The sequence below is a fragment of the Rutilus rutilus genome, assembly GCF_951802725.1.
Source record: "Rutilus rutilus genome assembly, chromosome: 8".
NCBI lineage: Eukaryota > Metazoa > Chordata > Actinopteri > Cypriniformes > Leuciscidae > Rutilus > Rutilus rutilus.
The window spans coordinates 7800175-7822309 of NC_140222.1; the positions used below are offsets into that span (position 1 = coordinate 7800175).

A 22135-nucleotide genomic window follows, 5' to 3' on the forward strand; every position below is an offset into this window, starting at 1 on the left:
GAATGACTTTTATTAATGCCAAGACTGTTCTTGATAATTTCACTGCTGGGAAAACATAATGAATCAGCGTTTCGTAAAAATGACGCAGTGAATGGGTGTGAAAGTGTAAGTTCAAAGTCAAACTAATGTTTTTCTAATGTCTTCAACACAAAAATGCAGCCTTATAATTTTAACGTAAAATGAATAATTTCACTGCAAATTTTATAATATACTTTATACTTACCAAGACAATTAATGAGACTTAACACCATTATTCTTCTTCTTTTTTTTATTATTAATATTAAAAAAGTTTGGTATTTAATGAGGCTTAAATTAGTTTCAGACAAAAAATTGCAGTCTCTCTTTCACATTATAAAACTGTAATGAAACCCACAATCCCAACATATAGGCCCCTGTCCCAATTGGCACCCTAAACACTTGCGGTCTTCCTCCGAGTCCACATATTCGTAACACAACGACCGCAAAGGGGGTGCTCACGAACACCATTCTCAAACCTAAAATGACAAATGGGACACCCTGCGGTCTCATGGACTTAATGGACGCGCACACGGCAGTCATTGTAAGTCCACAAGGTTGTCCACTAGAGGACAGAAAACGTTCAAACACCTGTTTTGTTAAACTGTAGTTTTGGTTAAACACCAAAACAGTTAAACTGTAACTATATAATGAAACAGACATGAAAAATACATGACATTAAATATCTGCATAACAGACAAGATCATGGTTAATGGGAACACATTCCATCAACCTTAAAATAACAACAACAACAAAAAAATGTTAGTGTGGAGTTAGGAAACCCTTTGTCATTATTGTCATTTTTCACAGGCATGCAGAATCATTTCAAACACATTTTCCAGGGTGACAGACTTGAAGGCTCGCTATAGAGAAGAGCTTTCAGAGATATGTCCATCCTTCAACAGTGAGTTTGTCTCCTCTGGCACATCTTCTTTTTCAAAGGAATCTACAAGATAGTGTCAAAAAGTGTTGATGTTACAACTACAACTACTCAAATATGCTTCAAATATACAAGAGGGCCAAATTTAGCCAATAAATCCAGTAAAATGTATTATTTGATATAACTTTATTACACTGACAGGTTTGAGCTACTCACCTTGGGCAAGAAATGTCTTGGAGATCATACTTCTCCCATTCCTGGTGATATTTAGTTTATAAACTCCAAAGTCTGTAGGTCTGATGTCATTAATAGTGAGATATCCAGTTTTGCGATCCAGGTGAACTCGGTCATCATGATTGCGACAACCGCTATTGTTCAGTTCATTCAGTCTGGCGATGACTTCAAAAGGATTTGTTTGATCTGTGTCTAATTCTCCAAACCTCCACTGTAACACATCACAGCTTTGTATTTCAGTGAGGCCAGTGTTTAGAGTGACAGACTTTCCCACCGTCACTAATACGGTCTTCAGTTCAACTTTCTCAGCAACGGCCTCGTCTGCTGAACAAACGGGAATGGAGGTAGAGATTAAACATTGTAGTGGTGTTTAATAACAGAATAGACTAAGATACACTGCTAAGATCTGCTGCTGCTGCTGCATAAATAGACAGCAGATCCATGCAGGTGGAGCTGGGGAAGATGGAGGGTTTCAGAGGAACTAATGCAGGGCTACCCTACAGCAAACACTGAGCCATAATATTTAAATGTTGAGCAAGCAATCTCATTGGCTGCAAGGTCAGCACAGGGGCCAGGGTCATCTTGTGCCATGTGGTAATGGTGATGCTTGTCGATTGAATGTAAAGCCTGCGCCCTTTAGAGTTTCATGACTAGTGATGGGAGAAACAAAGCTTTTCAAAGCTTCGAATCGATTCATCAAATTGCTTTGCAAAATGATTCGATTTTCGAAGCGTTCAAAACACCACACGCGCTGGTGACCCCTGCTGGTCAGAACAGTGTAAATGCAACAAAAACTCAGGCTAAACATGCATAAAAACAGCTTTTTACAAACCCATTGCAAATGTTTTATTGAAAAAAATAAATGCATCAAATGCAATGAACTAATCATCAAATACCATTAAATATTAAGTGTCCATAAAATGCGTGTTATTTTATCAATTTTTATAGGTTGTTTTCAATCAATCAATCAATCAAATTTTATTTTTATAGCGCCTTACAACAGCCAAAAGGTGCACAAGGCGCTTTCCAGTAAAAACATCAATAGACAACAGAAAATAAAACACAAATATCAGTCAGAGTCAGAGGTTACGTGTTAAAAGCTTGTCTGAACAGATGTGTTTTCAACTGCGATTTAAAAACACTCAACACGGTAATGCTTCGTAGGAGTGTTGGTAAAGCGTTCCACAGATTAGGGCCCTGGACGGCAAATGACCGGCCTCCAAACTTTTTGTATTTGAATTTGGGAATGACCAGAGAGGTGTGTTCAGAGGAGCGGAGAGTTCTTGGTGGTTGATAGACCGTTACTAAATCGGCGAGGTAGACCGGGGCCAGACCATTGATGGCCTTGAACACGAACAGCAGGACCTTATACTCCACCCTAAACCGCACCGGGAGCCAGTGTTTGTTTGTTCCATGGATGGTTCAGCGTTTCCTGAAAGCATCGTTAGCCAACTATGGTCGCAAGTTCCGTCGTTATCAGCATAGTTCAACGATTTGGTGTTTCCCGAAACCATCGTTCCAACGAACGTTCGCAAACTTGTGTGGTTGGAACGACAGCTCTCGAGCTGTGGTTAGAAGCATAGTTTCTAGTTTACATGAGATGTAGACTGAATAAATCCTTATCTTTAGCAAAATAAGCAAGCTGACATTCAGTACAACCCGTGTTATTTATTTAGAATACATACAAATGTAATTTACGTCTTTTAGTTTGTCAAGAGATTTAAAGCACCGTTTTTGAAGACTGCGCATGTGCGAACGTGCTCTACTATGTAAGAACGAGCCAAATATTGAGTCTGGTAATAAAGCAAAATAACTGAGAAAAATTAGAAATGACAAAATCTAGCGTTAATTCAATCTCAAACAGATTAATTAAAATAAGTTATTAGTCCACCACGTGCGAGACGTCATAAACCAACGTGGTTGAACGATACTTTGCGACATACGGTTTTCAGTCGTGACTAGCTAGTTGATTTCTCCAACGATGCGTCGGACTATGGTAGTTAAGCAGCGAGCTATATAGTTGTACGGGAAACGCACCCCAGGCCAATAAGAGACTTTTAACTACTATTATTCCTTTAATATACAAATGTCCCATTAAACATCTACACATGTATAGAACTGATCAGAGATCGGGTAAAAATCACATGTTCAATGGTTCGCCACTAGCGGGCAATCTCATTGAATCTTCATGATTTCACAGAGATCAACGCCTCACAGCGGCAGGCATGTACTGGCCATCGGGACTACCGGGAGATTCCCGGTTGACCGCAGTCTGTGTGGGCCGGTGCGTGATGTATTTTGTTTTTAAATCATTATTAATCGTCAATATATTCGTAAGTATATTGTTGTATAGTCCAATTCCGGGCTTATGTGTCTTAGTCGAGTCCCAAAATAGATAAATAGCCCTGGATAAGATGCAGTAGGCATTTATGAGGAAAAGTACTTCAAATGTTGTTTCTATATGATTTTTAGGTGCTGAATCCATTTCTGCTGTATAACAAGTTGTAAACATCACTGTTTTGGCATAAACAATAAAAACAAAATGGCTGCCAAAAAAAAAAAAATTTAATGCATTTATTGCAGTTTAAACATTAAACATTATAACTAAACTATGCATTCTCAGAATATTTAAACATGTAAACAATGAAAAAACAACATTAACATGAAAGGGACAGTTTTTAATGGCTGCTGGAATTATGCCAAGGTACCAAGGTACACTGGGAAGCATATATCAGTGGAAATATGCAATTATGCCCAGCCCGAAGGGGGGAACTTGGAATACACATGACCCCAGGGGGCTGCATATTGAGAATCACTGGGGTGTCCAGCCGCAGGTGGAATATTTCAAACCCAGGGGTGGCAAGGTGGCTTGCCGAGGGAAAGACACATGCTCAGAGAGGCTTACAGTGGACTACACACGTGGGGGTCGCCCAGAGGCCGTGTTAGGTGTCGCCCAGCCTACAGATGTCTGTTAGCGAGGCGCCATGCGCTAGAGCCCAAGAGGATGCCACACTCCGGGTGGAGTGGGCCGTCACACCAAGGGGGCATGGTCGACCTTGCTCCTGGTAAGCCAAAGCAATGGTGTCCACTATCCAGTGAGACAACCTTTGCTTGGAGAGAGGCTTTCCCTTCAGCTTCCCACCATGACAGACAAAGAGCTGGTCTGAAGTCCTGAAACACTGCGTTCTGTCTACGTAAGCACGGAGGGTGCGTACTGGACAGAGCAGTGCCAAGGCTGGGTCTGCCTCCTCCGAGGGCAGCGCTTGCAGGTTCACCACCTGGTCTCGAAAGGGTGTGGTGGGAACCTTGGGCACATATCCAGGCCGGGGTCTCAGGATCACGTAAGAGTTAGCCGGTCCAAATTCCAGGCACGCTTCGTCAACCGAAAATGCCTGCAGGTCCCCTACCCTCTTGATGGAGGCCAATGCAACCAGGAGCGCTGTCTTCATTGACAGGAACTTAAGCTCCACTGATTGCAGAGGCTCAAAGGGAGCACTCTGCAGAGCAGTTAAAACCACTGAGAGGTCCCAAGAGGGAACGAGAGGAGGGCGAGGAGGTCTCCTCGCTCCTCTCAGGAAACTGATGATCAGGTCGTGCTTTCCAATGGACTTACCATCAACTGCATCATGATGTGTGGCAATGGCGGCACCATACACTTTCAGGGTGGAGGGAGATAGCCTTCGCTCCAACCCTTCTTGCAGGAAGGAAAGCACGACACTGATCAGGCCTTTCGTGGGTTCTTGAAGTTTAGAAGAACACCAGTTGACGAAGAGGTTCCACTTCAACGCATAGGCATGTCTCGTGGACGATGCTCTAGCGGAAGTGGGGGAACGGATTTCGACAGCTGAACTATTTGCCGTCGGATTCTGTTCCCCCTATATTTCTTACACAGTAAGGCTCTAATATTTATCAAATTGCTTTAAACTGCTATCCTCAATAGCCTAGTGGTCAGTTCCCTCATAATTTTTTTTTTAGCTTTGGGAGACCCGAGTTCAAGTCCCGGGTCGTCGAACTTTCTAGATACTATACTTTCCTATCATAATAAAAGGCAAAAGGCAAGTTAAGCTCCATTCACACACAGAATAGAATAAGCATATTTTAAGCCGATACATCAACATCTCTCATCATTGGGGTGGGGGAACGGATTTCGACAGCTGAACTATTTGCCGCCGGATTCTGTTCCCCCTATGTTTCTTACACAGTAAGGCTCTAATATTTATCAAATTGCTTTAAATTGCTATCCGGTTCGTCGAACTTTCTTGATACTATACTTTCCTATCATAATAAACGGCAAAAATATATATTCTTTTAACTGATGCAAGTTAAGCTCCATCCACACACAAAATAGAATAATAATTTTAAGTCCCGGTTCGTCGAACTTTCTAGATACTATACTTTCCTATCATAATAAAAGGCAAAAAAATATATTATTTAAACTGATGCAAGTTAAGCTCCATCCACACACAAAATAGAATAAGCATATTTTAAGCCGATACATCAACACCTCTCATAATGTGAGTGGGGGAACGGATTTCGATAGCTGTTTTTTGCCGTCGGATTCTGTTCCCCCCATATTTCTGACAAACTGAGGATCTAATATTTATCAAATTGATGCTGTTTAAGCTCCATACACACACAGAATAGAATAAGCATATTTTAAGCCGATACATCAACATCTTTCATCATTGGGGTGGGGGAACGGATTTCGACAGCTGAACTATTTGCCGTCGGATTCTGTTCCCCCTATGTTTCTTACACAGTAAGGCTCTAATATTTATCAAATTGCTTTAAATTGCTATCCTCAATAGCCTAGTGGTCAGTTCCCTCATAACTTTTTTTTTTAGCTTTGGGCAACCCGAGTTCAAGTCCCGGTTCGTCGAACTTTCTAGATACTATACTTTCCTATCATAATAAAATGCAAAAAAATATATATTCTTTAAACTGATGCAAGTTAAGCTCCATCCACACACAAAATAGAATAAGTATTTTTTAAGTCATTACATCAACACCTCTCATAATGGGAGTGGGGGAACGGATTCCGACAGCTGTTTTTTGCCGTCGGATTCTGTTCCCCCTATGTTTCTTACACAGTAAGGCTCTAATATTTATCAAATTGCTTTAACTAGTTAGCCTCAATAGCCTAGTGGTCAGTTCCCTAACAATATTTTTTTTTAGCTTTGGGCGACCCGAGTTCAAGTCCCGGGTCTTCGAACTTTCTTGATACTATACTTTCCTATCATAATAAAAGGCAAAAAAATATATTATTTAAACCGATGCAAGTTAAGCTCCATCCACACACAGAATAGAATAAGCATATTTTAAGCCGATACATCAATATCTCTCATCATTGGGGTGGGGGAACGGATTTCGACAGCTGAACTATTTGCCGTCGGATTCTGTTCCCCCTATGCTTCTTACACAGTAAGGCTCTAATATTTATCAAAATTGCTTTAAATTGCTATCCTCAATAGCCTAGTGGTCAGGTCCCTCATAATTTTTTTTTAGCTTTGGGCAACCCGAGTTCAAGTCCCGGTTCGTCGAACTTTCTTGATACTATACTTTCCTATCATAATACAAGGCAAAACATTTTTTTTTATTTAAACTGATGCTAGTTAAGTTCCATCCACACACAGAATAGAATAAGCATATTTTAAGCCGATACATCAACACCTCTCATAATGGGAGTGGGGGAACGGATTCTGACAGCTGTTTTTTGCCGTCGGATTCTGTTCCCCCCATATTTCTGACAAACTGAGGATCTAATATTTATCAAATTGATGCTGTTTAAGCTCCATAAACACACAGAATAGAATAAGCATATTTTAAGCCGATACATCAACATCTCTCATCATTGGGGTGGGGGAACGGATTTTGACAGCTGAACTAATAAAAGGCAAAAAAATATATTCTCTAAACTGATGCAAGTTAAGCTCCATCCACACACAAAATAGAATAAGCATTTTTTAAGTCATTACATCAACACCTCTCCTAATGGGAGTGATGGTAGCCACCACCGCTGGTGGTAGGGTACTCAAACCTGCCTCGTCCCGTCCAGGAACCACACATGGAGATTTCAAAGATTGGGACGAGGGTGCCATAGGGTGCCCCGTCCCTGAGAAAGCAGGTTCTTTCTCAGAGGAATTGGCCAGGAAGGTGCTGTCGCGAGGAGTACTAGTTCTTGGAACCAGGTGCGGTTGTGCCAATACGGGGCAACCAAAATTACCTGCTCCTCGTCCTCCCTGATCTTGCGCAAAGTCTGCGCAAGAAGGCTCACTGGGGGAAACGCATACTTGCAGAGGCCCCGCAGCCAGCTGTGCGCCAGTGCATCCGTGCCGAGCGTGCCCTCGGTCAGAGAATAAAACAGGTCGCAGTGGGACGAATCGTGGGAGGCAAACAGATCTACCTGTGCGTCCCCGAACTGATCCCAAATCAGCTGAACCGACTGGGGATGGAGTCTCCATTCTCCAGCGAGAGGCCGAAACCGAGACAGATCGGCTGCACGGTTCAGGTCTCCCGGGATATAAATGGCTCGAAGCGACCTCAGATGCTTCTGACTCCATATGAGGAGGTGGCGGGCGAGTTGTGACATACGATGGGAGCGCAGACCACCTTGTCGGTAGATGTACGCTACTGTGGCGGTATTGTCTGATCGGACTAATACGTGTTGACCCCTGAGCAACGCACAGAAGTGGTGCAGGGCGAGACGTACAGCCTGCAACTCGAGGCAATTGACATGCCAAAGGCGCTGGGGTCTTGTCCAGGAGCCCGCGGCAGCATGTCCATTGCACATGGCAGTATATATATATACTGGTATGCCTCATTTGCATATGTAAACATGACATTTCAGAAAACTTGTAATACAAAAAATGTCTGTCTCTATGGAAGTGAAAAACTGGAAAGGTTTTATGGTGATATCTATAACTTAAAATTTTTACCCTATCCACCTGTAGTGTTTCGGCTGTGAATAATGCACCTATTGTTTCAATAACAATTACAAGAAAATGGGACCCTTATTTCAATGTTATACGGTGGATCCTTATTCAGGAGACATTGAACTTTCTAAAAATGTGGTATAACAACTTTTCCTCAAAAATGCCTACAGGGTTACACAATCTTGAAGATTCGGACCTGACTATCTATCTCATTGGCCGCATGAAGCTGATGCAAGCTGCGAGACTGACAGGTCGGTTAAACGTGTGATGAGCACATGTGACATGTTCACTGAGCATTGGCCAATCAGAATCAAGTTATAGACTTGCAAAGCGGCCGCTTTACAACTGCAGTGAATAGCCTAATGATGTGATGATGTGCAACGATAGTCAACAAAATCTCTAAACGTAAAGGAGGGGCCGAGAAGTTGAGAGAAAAAATAAATAAAACGACAAGCACTTGAGGCAGAGGCCACCAAATGTGTGAAAATAAATGAATTATTCGCTGGAAGGCCGGCAAAAGACTTCAGTGAAGATGTCAGCAGGGCGGGCCGACTGCTGAGGTGAGACGGACATTTAATGATACACGTAGGCTACGTTTCAAAGTTAAGAAATTGCAGCTGTAATAGGCCACCACTCACTGATCTATATAAATGACTTATATACATCAGATCAGTGCTGCTGCCACTGTATAATCTGCGTAGCAGCCATTATAAAAGTGTGGGGGGGGGGGGGGGGGCAAAAGCTGTAATGGTGATGTGACCCAAAGGTGATGTTCATAATAATAAATTCTAGATAGAATAGCAATTGGCATTTTACAGCACCATAGTGGCAGTTTTGGGAACATGCCATGATAGCTTACAGCAACCTATTTTTGTGAAATCATACTCAAAATAAAAAAGTACTGAAGGACTTGGGTCTTTCAGACCACTGTGGACATCTATACTTCTATACTTTATTTTTATGAAATAAAGATAGTTTATGATATTTATAATATTTACAATATTTCAGTTACACTACACTTGAACAATAACTTTAACTTTAATCTAACTTCTTATCAGTTGGACAAAAAAAAAAGTGTTCAGTGAGTAGGCCTTTACAAAACAAATTTGATTTATTGTGAAAGGATGAAAGGATGCGAGCAGCACATAGACAACAAAAGACAGCAGAGCCCAACCCAGCAGGTACCAGACGTCTATAACGTTAGGTTGACGTTGGACATGACGTCGGACAGACATTGCATTTTGGTTGAAAATGAAAATCGGGTTGAAGTCAAGTCAAGTTGACGTTGACTTAACGTTGGATTATGATTACGCAAAAACAACAAAATCTCAACGTCAGCTGACGTCGGTATTGGACATCAATTTAACATTGACATTAGATGTTGAATTTACATTGAATTTTGGTCACCCGACGTCGCAACCGAAATTTAACCAAATATCAACGTCTTATGACGTTGTGTGCCTGCTGGGAATAATCTGTTATGTCTCATTTAAAAGACGCTTTTATCCAAAGCGACAAGTAGAAGAGCATTTAACACACACTCGGCAGAATCCGGCGTGACGTGACAAGGTCCATACGGGCTCTGTTGTCTTACACGTCTTACTGCGTTACAGTAGGTTTAAATCATAACAAGGAAACTTTATGCGTGATTCATGTCACCGCGACACACTGTAACACATACTTACAGTGTGTGTTTGAAAAAAAAGGATGTAATCGTCCTCTGCTTTTTTCTTTTTCCGCCACTTTCAAGTATAGAAATTAGTACAAAACTAATTATGAAAGTTTCCTTTATTTCTCAGTGCATTTGTTTTACAGTATATGGCTATTACTGCCATGGGATTAATATTATAACTATTATTAGTGTAATGTAGACAGACTATCTAAAAGAGGATTGAGTTTTTCTTTTTTCAATTTGCACACTGAATATGGGTTGGAGCTTTTAAATTTGAACTCTCAAAGTGCACCAGATTGATGAATTTAACATTAAAATGCACAAAACTTTCTTCCGGGCGGGCATGCCCCCCAACCCCCCTAGAGGACCCGAGGTCCACCCACCACAGTTTTACTAAACATCATGTGAGAAACACTGGTATTGCTATGCCAGAGCAGCTTATAGCTTGTTTTAGGATTCATCACTCTGGAGTATAGTTCAATTGTTTTAATAAATTAATTTTTTTTTGTTATTTCATCTGTTAACTCTCGCTCGTTCCTCACTCATTACATGGCATTGGTGGTTTTAAGGAAAAGGAGTTGTATACATATTCAATGGCGTGCAAAGATGGGTGGTGTTTATGATCATATGTAGTGAGCCAGTATGGGCCAAAATGCCAGAGCCAATTTTTTGTCCCAGTCCAGCCCTGCACAGCAGTGAAATTGAAATTTCAATACATTTTGAAAAAGTTATGATGTAACGAAGCCTCGTTTACTGAAATCACGTGACTTTGACAGGTTTGATACATGCTCCAATACATTGATTCAAAACAAAAGATTTGTAAAAGTTTCGAAGCTTCATGAATCAGTGTTTCGAAATCACCCATGACTTACCTGAACTAGATATATACTCTTTTTTCCCAATAAATTTTCACATTTTCTATTATCTAACTGCAGATCATACTTACCCACATGATCAGTATTTCTATATTTCCTGCGGGTAATGAATATTCCAACAGCAGCCACGACTAGGACAATTACTCCAACAAAAACACAGATCAGCACTATATGACCTCTTTCTGTTTTGATCGTCGGCTCGACCACTGTAAAACGGTAGATCAGAGAGAGTTAACACAAAACTTGTGAGTATATCCAATAACTGAGATCTGAAATGGGTCAGATTACTAAAAATATTGATGCTGTATTTATAAACCTGAGAACTGTAAATAAAGTTGAGAGGTATTAATAATGTGGAGCAGAACAAATCAGTGCTGCCGTACCTGAACATGTGTGACAGAGTGTGTTGATGTCCAGATGTGTGGTCTGGTTGCTGATGGGATTGTTCAGCACACAGCTGTAGGTGTTTTTATCCTGATATTCCACCTCCAGAGGTAGAGAGAGACTGATGCTGAGATCAGACACACTGATGCTGGACAATACACTGATTCCTTTGTACCAGGAGAGAGTCACATGACTCACATTCACCACTGATGAACACACCAATGAACATGATGATGATGAAGAACAGTGTGAAGAGTTACTGATGATGACAGGTACAGGCAGATGAGCTAGAAAACACGAGAGAATAAACAGACAATGATCATATACAGGTGAATCAACCTTTATATAAATATTTATCTAAATAGAGGTACCTTAATGAAATACAGTGGGGAGAACAAGTATTTGAGACACTGCCGATTTTGCAGGTTTTCCTACTTACAAAGCATGTAGAGGTCTGTAATTTTTATCATAGGTACACTTCAACTGTGAGAGACGGAATCTAAAACAAAAATCCAGAAAATCACATTGTATGATTTTTAAATAATTAATTTGCATTTTATTGCATGGCATAAGTATTTGATCACCTACCAACCAGTAAGAATTCCGGCTCTCACAGACCTGTTAGTTTTTCTTTAAGAAGCCCTCCTGTTCTCCACTCATTACCTGTATTAACTGCACCTGTTTGAACTCGTTACCTGTATAAAAGACACCTGTCCACACACTCAATCAAACAGACTCCAACCTCTCCACAATGGCCAAGACCAGAGAGCTGTGTAAGGACATCAGGGATAAAATTGTAGACCTGCACAAGGCTGGGATGGGCTACAGGACAATAGGCAAGCAGCTTGGTGAGAAGGCAACAACTGTTGGTGCAATTATTAGAAAATGGAAGAAGTTCAAGATGACGGTCAATCTCCCTCGGTCTGGGGCACCATGCAAGATCTCACCTCGTGGGGCATCAATTATCACGAGGAAGGTGAGGGATCAGCCCAGAACTACACGGCAGGACCTGGCCAATGACCTGAAGAGAGCTGGGACCACACTCTCAAAGAAAACCTGCTCAAGTAGCGCATGTCCAGGCCCGTCTGAAGTTTGCCAATGACCATCTGGATGATCCAGAGGAGGAATGGGAGAAGGTCATGTGGTCTGATGAGACAAAAATACAGCTTTTTGTTCTAAACTCCACTTGCCGTGTTTGGAGGAAGAAGAAGGATGAGTACAACCCCAAGAACACCATCCCAACCGTGAAGCATGGAGGTGGAAACATCATTCTTTGGGGATGCTTTTCTGCAAAGGGGACAGGACAACTGCACCGTATTGAGGGGAGAATGGATGGGGCCATGTATCACGAGATCTTGGCCAACAACCTCCTTCCCTCAGTAAGAGCATTGAAGATGGGACGTGGCTGGGTCTTCCAGCATGACAACGAACCGAAACACACAGCCAGGGCAACTAAGGAGTGGCTCCGTAAGAAGCATCTCAAGGTCCTGGAGTGACCTAGCCAGTCTCCAGACCTGAACCCAATAGAAATCTTTGGAGGGAGCTGAAAGTCTGTATTGCCCAGCGACAGCCCTGAAACCTGAAGGATCTGGAGAAGGTCTGTATGGAGGAGTGGGTCAAAAGCCCTGCTGCAGTGTGTGCAAACCTGGTCAAGAACTACAGGAAACGTATGATCTCTGTAATTGCAAACAAATGTTTCTGTACCAAATATTAAAGGTACAATGTGTATCTTTTTAGGTATTTTATTATCTAAAATCAATATCTTTATTCTTAAATATGTCCTCAATGGTGTACAACTACCTCTGCCAATGATCTGAATTATCCTCGTAAACGAAGAATTTATTATCTTTATATACATGGGACGGGTAGGTCCACGGAGGCTTCCATGTAGTTCCGCCATCTTGAAAAACTATAATAGCAGAGAGGGACAAAACGTACTAGGCTAACGAGTTTGAAACCAGCTGGTTTCAGTATGTCATGCAATAAAATGCAAATGAATTACTTAAAAATCATACAATGTGATTTTCTGGATTTTGTTTTTAGATTCCGTCACTCACAGTTGAAGAGTACCTATGATAAAAAAATAACAGATTTCTACATGCTTTGTAAGTGGGAAAACCTGCAAAATCGTCCGTGTATCAAAAATTTGACACATATATATAAAATAATACACTTTCTACTAATCAGACTACATCAGAAAGAACAAATCAAGGGAAGAATCACGACTGTGAAATTTGACATTATTGGCAAACACGTTTTACTCCAATCATGTGACGCATTTTTGACTGAAACAAGATATTCAATGAGAAGAATAATGTAGCAATTAAGGGAGTTATTGGCATGCAGTGAGTTAAACCAAAATTCACTTATTTGATTCTTAACCTGATATACTAAACTTTTTATTAACTTTGACTTGACTTTTTAACCACATCATTATGACTTTTTAAGCAGATATTTTTGGCTTCCATGGTTTTAAGTGATTTACACTATCTCTGTCTCTTCAGGTTGCTTGTCTCAAATTAACCAACATATGCCGGCGCTGTGACTCGGGTCTCATTTTACCCTTTACAATAGAAACCAAATACTATAGGTTCAGATTGCATTTAGGATAAATGAATGATGGGCTCAGTGGAAAAGTTACCAAAGTAACTTCTCAGTTTTACTGCTGACTTGACACACTGACAATATGTCCAGTATGGAACAATACTGCAATGAAGTCAAACCAAATGCAATCTATATTTGAACTACTCACCATAATAAACCATAATACTGAATTTTTTGGGTAGGACCGCTTTTTCGCCAATGATCTGTAATTCATAAAGTCCAGCATGTTCAGTTGTGATGTTTGTGATTGTGAGATCTCCAGTCTGATCATCTAACTCCAGTCTGTCTCTGAATATCCCATCAAGAACATCATTGTATAATGAGACCTTATTGATCATTTTGTTGATCTGAGCTATACGAGTGCTGTCAGATCCAAATGTCCACAGTATCAGCTCAATCCTCTGTGTTTCAGTAGGACCTGCATGTAGAGTGACTGAATCTCCCTCCAACACTGACACTGACTTCACTGGATCAACACCAAACACACCTGAAGAACAAACAAACAGTTTCTCAAATTGAGATCATTTCTGTCTAAACAATTTCATGAGACTTTAAGGGATAGTTCACCAAAAAATTAAAATGATCCCATGATTTACTCACCCTCAAAGTCACGAATGAAAAATAACAACATGGATGTTCTGCTAACATCTTCGTTTGTTTTCAACAGAAAATGTTATGGTCATATACTGTGATTGGAAGGTCATTGGGGTGAGTAAATCATGACAGAATTTTCATTAATTTGTGAACTATTCCTTTAAGTTTTATTTGCCTAATTGTGACCATGGACCACAAAACCAGTCACAAGTAGCACAGGTATATTTGTGGCAATAGCCAACAATACATTGTATGGGTCAAAATTATAGATTTTTCTTTTATGCCAAAAATCATTAGGATATTAAGTAAAGATCATGTTCCATGAAGATATTTTGTAAATTTCCTACTGTAAATATATAAAACATTTATTTTTGTGAATGAATGCAGCATAATTACGAACATAAATGAACTTTAAAGGCGATTTTCTCAATGTTTTGATTTTTTTGGCACCTTCAGATTCCAGATTTTCAAATAGTTGTATCCCAAGGCCTCCCGGCCAAATATTGTCCTATCCTAACAAACCATACATCAATGGAAATCTTATTTATTCAGCTTGTGATGTATAAATCTCAATTTCAAAACTGTGACCCATGTCACTGGTTTTGTGGTCCAGGGTCACAATTATTCTATTTCAGCTATTCATTTTTTACAGAAAAAAATCCGGTTTAAAGAAACAATAATAAAGAACAAAGGTTTAAAGAAACAATAATAATGTTTATGCCAACATCAGCATTTTAATGACTTGTTGCCTGGGGACAGTTAAACCACCTAGTTTAATTACGGTATTAAATTAAGTAGTAATTAAAATATCTTTCAGTAATGGACAAAACGATGTAGCAAATTGAAAGCGAAAGTCTCTGAGGTTTTTAAATTATGTACTCACCTTTAAAGAGTAAAAGGCATACAAATAAAACACAGATCATCATACTGATCTAAATCAGAGTGAAATGTGGTTTAAAATAAAGATATAGTGTATTTGTTCATCGGCTCAGGTGCGTTCTCGGTTTATCCTTCAGTAGCGCTCCGTTTCTTAAACGCGCTGACAGCGACGATTAACATAATTTTCTATCGAATTAGCCGATATCTAACAACAACAGATACATTTCATTGATGAATTATATTCTTAATCATCGCGGGTAAACTAGTAAATCTGCGTGACTGCGAGGAAAAGTTGGGAAGTAAATGTCAGGAAGTTCCCCAGATCGGAATGAAGGATGGACCATGTCGGCTCACATGACAATGTGACGCATTTATCCTCACTCAAAAAAAAAAAAAAAAAAAAAAGTTTAGGCTACCTGTTGCTAGTTTTACTGAATTCTCTCTCGTCCGTGTTAATGCGTGTAATCACGTACGTGAACTTAAAAATAATAAAGTATGCTTGTAATCACGTGAACTTAAAATACTAAAGTATTTTACTAAAAGTCTCTGTCAACGTAACTGAGGAAAAACAAACGCTACGTAAGCCTGTAGTCAATAACAACATGTAAAAGACAATATGAGTCCTCGTGGAAGGTGCCGCTTTTCCACATTCTGTAATATTTAGGCTACTAATTTGTTCAAGTAAATGTATGGAATGCTAAGCAGGAGCTTCGCAGTAGATACATTGGCCGACAGGGGGCGCTCATCATGTGATCTATGTGTGTTTTAATCTGCAGTTCAACCTAATGACCACTTGAGGATAATGGTGGATATGACTTGTTCCGAGTCCATGCTGGCTGGCATGAAATCAAAATCTGTTGAAAAACTAATATGTTCTTATAAAAAAGTGTACTTTTGTTGGTGTTGGTTATATTAATAACAAATATGGTATTAGTTGGTTTAAGTTTTTATTTTCAACACATTTGATTAGGCTACAGCAGACCAACAGAAGACCTTTTCAATACACTGTCACCACCAACTCAATTTCTGAGTCAAACTGAAACTTGATGTGGTCTGATTTCTTAAGATCTACAAAGATATGTAGGTCTAGGTCTAGTTCTGTTGAGTGGACAAATAAGTTGTGCATGTGCTTATGTCTCATGTGGTTAAAGGGCTTTTTCCTGTCCTGCTAACATTATCATAACAGCTAGACTGTTTTCCTGTTACTCAATACAGGTTAGTTGTTAAACAAAGTAGTGAATCCATCAACAATAATAGGCTATATTTAAAATGAATTGTCAGCACCATTTATGATCATTTACTATTTAATATACAAACAAATGTAACCATTATGAGAAATTGCACTTTACACACTATTAATGGGAAATGTGACTTCTTTTTTTAATAGGAAATATCAGCAATTTTTACATATACACTGGTTGCATGTCATAACTAATAAAAATAATATTTTCTACCACCAGTTAGATTCGTAATAAGTACTAGAATAAGTTAAACATATGCAAGTAGAACAAACGCAATCACAGTCAGTGCATGAGAACGGGGAGGGAGGTGGAAAAGTGTAAAGGGGGAGGGGGGGGGGGGGATTCACACTTGGTTTCATCTCAAGTGAAGTTTCCTCAAAACAGACAGCCAACTGCTGATAAAAATGCTTCACGGGTTTGTTTTCTTTTGTTTGTGCTTCTGGCGTCTCGACGGTAAGTTAAAATGTGTTTTTAGCTTTTCACTTCATGCAGTTTTGTAATGGTGTAAAAGGCCTACTGTCGAAAATTACTAAAGGGTTTATATTTCCTTACAACATTTGTCTTAAGGTATTCAACTACGTCACAGTCACAGCTAACAAATATATGCTCTAAAAACATTCCCTTTAAGTTATCAAAATGTTATTTCTGAATGTAAATTACCTTAGTAATTTTTAGCGATGCTCTTGCTTTTGGTTATAGTTCTAGCTTTGTCCTAAATGACAATCTTAACAGTCTGTGGTATTACTGAGGCAGTTTAAAAACAGTGCAGTGTTTTACAGTATGTGTGTATTTGAGACTTTATTTGCATTTGAGATTTGAGACAGTGCTCAAAGTGGGCCGGTACACACCGGTACACAGTACCAGCACTTCTAGATTTTAATCTTTAGCGTACCTTTACTTTTTCTTTGCCAATCAGAGTCAAAGCGAGAGTACCAGCACTTTTTTCCCCACTTAAAGCACTGCCTTCAGGGAAAATAAATATGTTTGTATTAAACTTTCCATTTATAACATCTTCCATAACTACACACTTTAAAACATCAGTTCGATTTTGCTTCCTTTGTGTAATGCTGCTTTGTATTTTCTCTTTTCGTAAGATCCCAATGACTTGAATTCAAATCTTTTAAATTTTAAATTAGTGTAAAAATAATGGGAGGTTGTTTCTGCCACAGGAAAAAATAGGCAATAGACTTTATATCTAAATTGCAAGTTATAAACCCGGATATTATATGTTCTCCGTTTTTTAGGTTGTATCCCGGTTCTTTCCTGTTTTCTGTTTCTAGTGCCATTTTGTAGTCAGTTTGTAGTTTTCTTGTTTATTAGTTCCCTGACTGTTCCCAAGTGTGTCTTGTTTATCTATCACCCCTTGTGTGTGTGTAACCCCAGTGTTTCCTGTGTTCTTGGTCGGATCTTGTCTGTTGTTGGATGTGTCGTTGGTGTCCTCAGTTCTGCTCCTTGTGCTTGGATTGTTGTTTGCTTAAACAAAACTGCATTTGGATTCTACTCTCTGAATAAATCACAATGGACCCAGCAGAGAAACTTCTGTATCCCTGGAAAGGTAAGGACTCTATAGAGGAATATACAGTTCAGTTTTTTGCACTGGCTAACTGTATGAACTGAGTGGGAAACTGCTTTCAAGATATTTTTTATTTATTTTGGGCTAAGTGAGCCCCTAAATTCAACTCTTCCAGGAGGAAGCTACAAACTTCCAAGCCCTCTCCCAAGCCCGGCAGCCTCTGCGCTTCCAAGCCCAGTGTCCCTAGTCTAACGGTCTAAACTCTTCCAAGTCCTGCGGTCCCAAGTCAAGTGGTCTCAGCGCTTCCAAATCCAGTGGTCTCAGCGCTTCCAAATCCATTGGTCTCAGCGATTCCAAATCCATTGGTCTCAGCGCTTCCAAATCCATTGGTCTCAGCGCTTCCAAGTCCTGCGGTCTCAGCGCTTCCAAGTCCTGCGGTCTCAGCGCTTCCAAATCCATTGGTCTCAGCGCTTCCAAATCCATTGGTCTCAGCGCTTCCAAATCCAGTGGTCTCAGCGCTTCCAAGTCCAGTGGTCTCAGCGCTTCCAAGTCCAGTGGTCTCAGCGCTTCCAAGTCCAGTGGTCTCAGCGCTTCCAAATCCAGTGGTCTCAGGGCTTCCAAATCCAGTGGTCTCAGCGCTTCCAAATCCAGTGGTCTCAGCGCTTCCAAATCCATTGGTCTCAGCGCTTCCAAGTCCTGCGGTCTCTGTGCTTCCAAGTCCAGTGGTCTCAGCGCTTCCAAGTCCAATGGTCTCAGCGCTTCCAAATCCAGTGTTCTCAACACTTCCAAATCCAGTGATCTCAGCGCTTCCAAATCCATTGGTCTCAGCGCTTCCAAGTCCTGCGGTCTCTGTGCTTCCAAGTCCAGTGGTCTCAGCGCTTCCAAGTCCAATGGTCTCAGCGCTTCCAAATCCAGTGTTCTCAGCGCTTCCAAGTCCAATGGTCTCAGCGCTTCCAAGTCCAGTGGTCTCAGCGCTTCCAAATCCAGTGGTCTCAGCGCTTCCAAGTCCAGTGGTCTCAGCGCTTCCAAGTCCAGTGGTCTCAGCGCTTCCAAGTCCAATGGTCTCAGCGCTTCCAAATCCAGTGATCTCAGTGCTTTCAAGTCCAGTGGTCTCTGTGCTTCCAAGTCCAATGGTCTCAGCGCTTCCAAATCCAGTGATCTCAGCGCTTCCAAGTCCTGCGGTCTCAGCGCTTCCAAGTCCTGCGGTCTCTGTGCTTCCAAGTCCAGTGGTCTCAGCGCTTCCAAATCCAGTGTTCTCAACGCTTCCAAATCCAGTGATCTCAGCGCTTTCAAGTCCAGTGGTCTCTGTGCTTCCAAGTCCGGTGGTCTCAGCGCTTCCAAGTCCGTTGGTCTCAGCGCTTCCAAGTCCGGTGGTCTTAGCCCTTACAAGTCCTGTGGTCTCAGCATTTCCAATTCCGGTGGTCTCAACGCCTCCAAGTCTGATGCTTCCAAGTCCAGTGGTCCTGGAGGTCCTACCACTCTCTCCTGTACTGCCTTTGATAGCTACCACCATCTTGTGCGTGTGGCCTTCACACACTTCTCGGCGACTGCATCATGTCATGGCCAAGGAGGCAATCACTAAACTCTCTGGGCTCTCTCTCTCTGTTACACCGGCTCTGCCGTGGCTTCAGCTCCGCCGAGTCCACCCTGGTCACCTGCTTCATCCAAGTTCCCTGAACTGCCAGCTCCGCCTTGACTCTCCACTTGTCTAGCTCTGCTTCAGTCTCCAGGCCTATTTCCATCACATGGGCCTGGCTTGCTATCCCTTCTCCTTGTCCGCCCCCGCTCCACCACCCTCAGGGATTCTTGTGTTTTTGTGTTTGGTCATGGAGCAGATTAAAGGGGGTCTCTGTTACATGTTTTATTTGAACTTTTAGGTTGTATTCTGCCTGTCTTTTTCTGGTTTTCTGTTTCTAGTGCCATTTTGTAGTCAGTTTGTAGTTTTATCACCCCTTGTGTATATAAACCCCAGTTTTTCCTGTGTTCTTGGTCAGATCTGCTAGATATAAACTCACAATTGCAAGAAATAAAGTCATAATTGCAAAATATAAAGTCCCAATTAACTTTTTATTTTTGTTTTATTCTGTGGCTAAAAGAAGCTTCCATAAAAATTGAATGACTTTTAATAATAGTACAGCAATTTTAACTGAAACTAATGATCCAACAGAAAGTTACTTCAGTACTTTAGTCTGTGATTGAGAAAGTGCCCTTGTATGTTTCAGGTGTGTTTGGTGTTGAGGCAGACGAAATCGAGTCGGTGTCAGTGATGGAGGGAGATTCTCTCAACCTACAGACTGGTGTGAATAAAATACGAGAGGACGATCTGATAATGTGGATGTGCGGAGACGACTGCATCGCTAAACTCAACATATCCTCCCAAGTCATCTCTGAAAATAATGAGAGATTCAGAGACAGACTGAAGCTGGATCATCAGACTGGATCTCTGACCATCACAAACACCAGAACCACAGACTCTGGGTTTTATAAAGTACAGTTGATTGGACATAAAGTTTCAAAGAAAACTTTCAATGTTACTGTCATTGGTGAGTACTTATAGGTAGAGGTTCCAAATGAAATTGACATCACAGACCCTTTATTAATATTTCTTCCATGTTTTCCAGCTCGTCTTCCTATTCCTGCCATCGCTAGTTACTGTCCTCAAAATCCTTCATCATCATCAGGATCATCGGTGTCCAAATGTGTGCTGCTGTGTTCAGTGTTGAATGTGAGTCATGTGACTCTCTCCTGGTACAAAGGAATCAGTGTATTGTCCAGCATCAGTCCGTCTGATCTCAGCATCAGTCTCTCTCTACCTCTGGAGGTGGAATATCAGGATAAAAACACCTACAGCTGTGTGCTGAACAATCCCATCAGCAACCAGACCACACATCTGGACATCAACACACTCTGTCACACATGTTCAGGTAGCATCAAACCATCACTTCAACAGCACATCAGCAGCATACTATCAAATAATTTTATATATTGATATTTTCTGTTCTTTTTTCCCCTTCAGAATGTGTCTGCTGTTGTGATTCTAATAAAGCTGTGATCCAATTGGTCCTTTCTGTTCTGGTGGGCTTGGCTACTGTTGCTGTTCTGGTTTATGACATCACATCCAGAAGAGCTGAACAGAAAAGAAGAGCTCAGAAATCAATCTCAAACTGATTTAGCCAACTATAACCGAAATCTTAAAAGAATATCAAGAATAAAACATTTTTCTCTCTAACTATTTTTTTTTTCTGAGGCACTTTTACAAAACTCTCTAAAACTCTCTAAAATGCTCTAAAACAGCATGACATAAGTCTTGAACAATCATATTTTTACTTAACGTCCGTTTCTGACACAAATTGGTCTGTTCTTTCATCTACGCTGTGCTTACTAAACATCTTGTGTTTTTGTGGTCAGGTAATGTAGGTAGCAGACCTGTGTCTGTGGCCTGTCAGCATGTAAGTGTTGGCAGGAAGTTTTTTGTTTTGCAAACTTGTGACTTCTGAAGAACCTGCCCTTTAGTGTCAGGACATTGCCTCTTTAATGTTGTTACCCACAGTGTTCAGAAAGTTTTCCCAGTTGAGCTTCGATGTGTTAAACTTTTGAACTTTTGGTGAACATTGCACACCTTTGTTTGAGTCAGGGGCGTTTGATCATCACTGGCGCCCCACATACATTTTAATAAAGTACCTTAAAATGTCACAGGGGCTCTGGGTATTTTTTTTTTTTTTGTGCAAAAACACCAAAGCATTCAGTTCTGGTGACTTTGGGAGTAATATTTATTTATTAATTTTCTTTCATAATATTATGTAAGAATGTGCTGCGGATCATTTAATAAGTTCAATTTTACCTTAAATTCACAACAAGCATTTTCATGAGCAAAATAAATAAATCAACCAATAACTCAAACTCAAAAAGCTTTCAGTGATGCTAAATTAAACCACAGATGAAATGATGCCAAATTACAATAAATAACCAAGCATTCTTTTAACAGTTAACAAGCTCATGTTATGGATCAAATAAGTGCCAAGTAAATTATATCTGGAAAACGGGATGTCCTCATTCAGCTAAAAAACTCACAACTGATGTCTGTGTAACTTCATAATAAAGAATAGATAGACCTATTTAAGGGAAATGCTTTTTATATATATATATATATGGTTTATTACATTTTATATGTTTTTTAAAGAAACCCTTAAAGGGACAGTTCACCTTTTTTTTTTTTTTTTTTTTTTTTAGTTATTCCAAACCTGTATGAGTTTCTTTCTTCTGTTGAACACAAAAGAAGATATTTTGAAGCATTTTGATAACCAGACAGTTG

General features: G+C 40.4%; 2 protein-coding genes across 5 annotated transcripts; one reads left to right on the top strand and one right to left on the bottom strand.

Moving 5' to 3' along the window:
• Positions 1-276: 276 nt before the first annotated feature.
• Positions 277-15566, bottom strand: LOC311295026 (SLAM family member 5-like). 2 transcript variants are annotated; one of them, XM_084416201.1, is made up of 6 exons: positions 15074-15566; positions 13745-14083; positions 10992-11279; positions 10680-10814; positions 1112-1453; positions 277-961 (listed from the first exon to the last, which is right to left on the bottom strand). In XM_084416201.1, exons 1-6 carry the CDS (start codon positions 15114-15116, stop codon positions 879-881), a joined length of 1230 nt encoding a protein of 409 aa, XP_084272327.1. In that variant the 5' UTR covers positions 15117-15566; the 3' UTR covers positions 277-878. The 2 variants fall into 2 exon arrangements, with proteins under 2 accessions (XP_084272327.1, XP_084272328.1); XM_084416202.1 differs by having other exon boundaries at positions 1112-1450; positions 15074-15565.
• On the top strand, positions 11251-21714 carry LOC311295042 (uncharacterized protein). Of its 3 annotated transcripts, none has more exons than XM_084416222.1 (4): positions 11251-11321; positions 20046-20366; positions 20445-20747; positions 20840-21711. In XM_084416222.1, exons 2-4 carry the CDS (start codon positions 20090-20092, stop codon positions 20989-20991), a joined length of 732 nt encoding a protein of 243 aa, XP_084272348.1. In that variant the 5' UTR covers positions 11251-11321; positions 20046-20089; the 3' UTR covers positions 20992-21711. The 3 variants fall into 3 exon arrangements, with proteins under 3 accessions (XP_084272348.1, XP_084272346.1, XP_084272347.1); XM_084416220.1 differs by lacking the exon at positions 11251-11321 and adding an exon at positions 16648-16763; XM_084416221.1 differs by lacking the exon at positions 11251-11321 and adding an exon at positions 17619-17865 and having other exon boundaries at positions 20840-21714.
• Positions 21715-22135: the final 421 nt, after the last annotated feature.

Coding starts and splice junctions, on each gene's coding strand:
- LOC311295042 (XM_084416220.1), top strand. CDS start 16,715: ATGCTTCACGGGTTTGTTTTCTTTTGTTTGTGCTTCTGGCGTCTCGAC. Junction 16,764..20,045: donor GTGCTTCTGGCGTCTCGACG/GTAAGTTAAAAT, acceptor TGTATGTTTCAG/GTGTGTTTGGTGTTGAGGCA. Junction 20,367..20,444: donor TTTCAATGTTACTGTCATTG/GTGAGTACTTAT, acceptor CATGTTTTCCAG/CTCGTCTTCCTATTCCTGCC.
- LOC311295026 (XM_084416201.1), bottom strand. CDS start 15,116: ATGATGATCTGTGTTTTATTTGTATGCCTTTTACTCTTTAAAG. Junction 14,084..15,073: donor ATGCCTTTTACTCTTTAAAG/GTGAGTACATAA, acceptor TTTGTTCTTCAG/GTGTGTTTGGTGTTGATCCA. Junction 10,815..10,991: donor ACTCTGTCACACATGTTCAG/GTACGGCAGCAC, acceptor ACCGTTTTACAG/TGGTCGAGCCGACGATCAAA.